The sequence below is a fragment of the Dipodomys spectabilis genome, unplaced genomic scaffold, assembly GCF_019054845.1.
Source record: "Dipodomys spectabilis isolate Male_0828 unplaced genomic scaffold, ASM1905484v1 ptg000067l, whole genome shotgun sequence".
Classification (NCBI taxonomy): Eukaryota; Metazoa; Chordata; class Mammalia; order Rodentia; family Heteromyidae; genus Dipodomys; species Dipodomys spectabilis.
In genome coordinates, this window is record NW_024870744.1 from 3141161 (window position 1) to 3145009 (window position 3849).

Consider the following 3849-nt stretch of genomic DNA (forward strand, 5'->3'; position numbering starts at 1 on the left):
CGGCGGCCCGGCCCCGCCCTCCCCCGGGGCCGCCCGCGATCCAGGTGGAGGAATCGACTTCCTTTTTTGTTTGGCGAGGACCGCAGTGCGGGGCATGATGGGAAATGTAGTCTACCGGGCTCGCCCCCCACCCTCTTCCCCCAAACAGTGACCGGGAGGGTCGGGGTGCCGCTTCCCTCCCCCTCCGCCCCGCGCCCCGCAGGAGGGGGGGAGGGAGCCGGGGGGCGGGCCGAGGAGGGGCTCGAGACGCCCGCCTCGGGAAGAAAAGAAAAAAAACCAACAAAGTTGAAGTGTTTTCATTTCTGCCTTCTCATTTGGAGAACTTTGGCGGCCGCCCCCGGGAGGAAGCGGGACCCACACGGCCCCTCGGACGGAGACTTTGCCTTTGTTTTTTCCGCCCCCCCCCTTAGGATTTCACCAGCCCCATTTCCCACCCCGCGGGGGGGGGGGGGGGGGACCGGGGGAGCCGAGCCTCGGGCTTCCTGGGTCTGACAACTGCGTTCGATCGGCGTCCCCGGCCCCGCGCCCGGCGGGTGCGCTGCGCCCCTGGCGCGCCCCGCTGCCCCGGGCGCCCAGGCCTCGCCCCCCTGGCCGCCGGGCACCTCCTCCGGGCAGCCGCCCTCCCTCACGTGGCAGGCTCCGCGCTAAACACCACTGCAATCACTACAATAAAAAGGGGGGGGGGGAAATAAAGGGAGTCGGAGAAACACAAAGCGTACTTAAACAGGCGCTTCCTCTTTCCGCAGAAATGAAGCCCGAGATTGCCAGATTTCTTTTTTTTATTTTACAATTTTATAAAACATCAGCCTTCTCCTGCTCCCTCCGCTCGCCCGGGCGCAGCCCCCCGAGTGGCCTGGCGCCCGTCCCCTCTCTCTCCTCCAGCCCCTTGGCTGAGTCTTTGTCTGGCCCCAGCCCCGCGGGGGCCCCAAGTCCCTGTGCCCTCGGGGGTCCCTAGAAGGCGACAATGGCTCGAGTCCAGGCGCCGAGGCTGGCGAGCGCCTGCTTGGCGCACAGCTGCCCGTTGAGCGGCGGCGGCTGCTCGGCGGAGTCCGGCTGTCGGCTCACCAGCCCGGAGAAGCCCGAGCCAAAGATGGAGATCAAGTTTGAGATGTTGGACGCGTCCGGGGACGAGTCCGGGCAGAAGTCCTCGAAGCGAGCGCGTTTGCAGGGGGCGAACGGGGCGCCCCCGGGGGGCTCGGCCCCTAGGTCGCCCGCGTCCGCCTCGTCGTCGTCGTCCTCTTCCTCCGGGCCGGGGTAATACTTGCGTTTGCAGCCCGCGGCGGGCGCCAGGCCGGGTCCCGGGGCGCCCTGGCCACAGCAGGGGCAGTGGGCGGAGGCGCAGCAGTCCTGGTGCAAATAGCCGTTCTCCACCGTGGTCACCACGTGAGTGTCCAGGTCCAGCACGGTGGTCTGGCTGCTGCAGTGCACGCCGAAGTCCGAGGGGGCCGGGTACGCGCCCCGGTAGAAGCCAGGAGAGGAGGCGGGAGCAGGAGAGGCGGGCGGGGAGGCGGCAGCGGCGGCCGGAGAGGCGGCCCCCGGGGGCGCGGAGGGCGAGGAGCAGGCGGCCGAGGCGCGAGGGTCCCGCGGGCAGAGCGGGGCGGAGGGCGCGGGCGGCGACGGCGGCAGAGGCGCGGGACCCGGCGGCAGGGGCTCCAAGGGCTGCCCGCGATGGGGCGCGCCGTGCGGCGGCTGGAGCGCAGCGGCGCACCCGGGGAGCTCGGAGAGCGCCCCCGCGCTGCCTGCGGGCGCCCCGGCCGCCGCCGCCGCCGCCGCGCAGCTCCGGGGCGCCGGGTGCTGGTGCTGGTGCAGCTGCTGCTGGAGGTGAAGCTGGTGGAGCTGGTGGAGCTGGTGCAGCTGGTGTCGGGCGACCGGATCGCGCGCCTCCGCGTCCCCGCCACCGCCAAGTTGGAGCGGGCCGAAGTCGGCCGCGCTGGCCGGCATGCCGGGCGCCGCGTACGCGAGGGGCTGGGGCTGGTGGTGGGGCGGTTGCTGCTGCTGGTGCTGCTGCTGGCGCCGGTAGAGCTCGGCGTAGCGCTCGCTCAGGTAGAGCTGGCGCGCGTTGCGGAGCACGTAGGACACCAGGAGGTTCTTGTGCAGCTTGATGCCGCCGCGCTGGGTCCGCGAGCTGTGGATCTTGCGCAGGGAGATGCTGATCAGGCTCTGCGCGTCCAGGGCGCACTCCATGCTCCCGCGGAGACGGCGGCGGCACAGCAGCCGCCGCCGCCGCTGCTGCTGCTAATGTTGTTGCTGCTGCTGCTCTTCCGGCTTCCAGCCGGTCTCCGGGACGCACCGGGCAGGGGGCAGCCGGAGCTCGAATCAGAGGATCGGCTGCGCTCCGCGAGGAGCCGCCACCATGCGTTGCGCGCCACCCGCAGGCTCGCTCTCCCCGGACGGCGCCAAAGCAATGAGCCTCCTCCGGCCCGGGCGCCAGCTATTTAACTGGGCAGGCCGACTCCGCCTCACACCGGCTCGGCCAATAGAAATGCTCAGAGCCTCCCGAGTGACAGGCGCCGCCCGCCCCCGGGCCGCTCGGCTGGCCAATCAGACCAAGGCGGTTCCTTTGTGCTATTCAAATACCGAACGGACCCCGGGCCTCCAACGCCGCCGCTGCCTCGAATGTTCTCCTGGGGCCGCGGCACCGCGCGGGGCTCGGAGCCGCCCCGGGCCGCCGTCCACAGCTCGCCTCGCCTCGCGGCGGCCACGTTAGAGCCCGCGGCGGCTCCGAGCCCGGCTCCCGAGAGCTGGAGGGTCGGCTCACCTGAGGACCCCGCGACGGCTCCGCCCCCTTCCGCACCTGCGGCAGGTGCGCGCGGTTCCCCGGCCGCGGCGCCGCGGCCTTCTCACCTGCCGGACCCCGCGGCCCGCGAGGCCGAGGCCTCTGCAGGAGCGAGTGGGGCGGAGGAAGGGAAGGTCGGGGTGCCGACACCGCAGAGTGTGTGGAGCTTGGCTGCCCTGAATCTTGAGCGAAGGAGCCCCTGGGAATGGACGAGGAAAGGGTGTCCTTTGCATCCGTCTCCAAGCCTCGAGGTGTGTGTGCGCATGCGCGCCCGCGCTGATCATGAGACTTGAACTCAGGGCCTGGGCCCTCTCTGAGCTTTTATTTATTTTTTACTCTCTGTTGGTGCTCTACCACTTGAACCACAGCTCCACTTCCTCTGCTTTCTGATGATTCCTTAGCGGTAAGACTGGCTGACAGTCTTATCTGACAGGCTGACTTTGAAGCTCAATCCTCAAATCTCAGCCTCCTGAGTAGTTATGATTATAGGCATTATAGCCACTACCGGGCTACTGCAGAATCTAGATCCGCCCCCCCCCCCCACCTCTGCCAGAAGCTTCCAGGCCAGGCTCTGCCCCCAAGGAGTTAGGGACCTGCCAGCTCCTGGGATCCCAGGGCTTCAGAGGGAGTCGGGGAGCCTCCTGACTGCCACTTTCATGACCTCTTCCTTGCCATCTCACTAATAATAATGACAATAGAGATTGTTTTGTGCCTGGCAGGGGGCAGACCCTTTCGGGAGGCTAGGGGTGGAGAGACTTGAGGCTTCCTGCCGCCCAGCCAGCCCATCCTAACCCTGCAGAGTCTCCTTTTAACTTAAGAATTCTCACGATTTGTTCCTTTAGACAAAGTTCCAGCACCTTCACAGTGCCAGGCGGCAAGGCAAAGACAAAGCTCGTATTTACCCCTTTTTTTCAGGTGGGAAAACATGAGCACTACCAGTGCAAAGGACTTGCCCAAGCTTTCCCTGCTTTCTGAGCTCTGGGGACCAGGACTTTCTCTTCGGGCCTCCTGGAAAAGTCAGGATTGAAGTTGGATGTCAGCCTGGGTAGTAAATTCCATGAAATTCCATTTCC

The 3849-nt window shown here is 67.2% G+C and overlaps 1 protein-coding gene across 1 annotated transcript; it reads right to left on the reverse strand.

Moving 5' to 3' along the window:
* Window positions 1-771: 771 nt before the first annotated feature.
* Ier5l (immediate early response 5 like) lies at window positions 772-2390 on the reverse strand. Its single transcript, XM_042681129.1, has one exon. It carries the CDS (start codon window positions 2182-2184, stop codon window positions 952-954), a length of 1233 nt encoding a protein of 410 aa, XP_042537063.1. The 5' UTR covers window positions 2185-2390; the 3' UTR covers window positions 772-951.
* Window positions 2391-3849: the final 1459 nt, after the last annotated feature.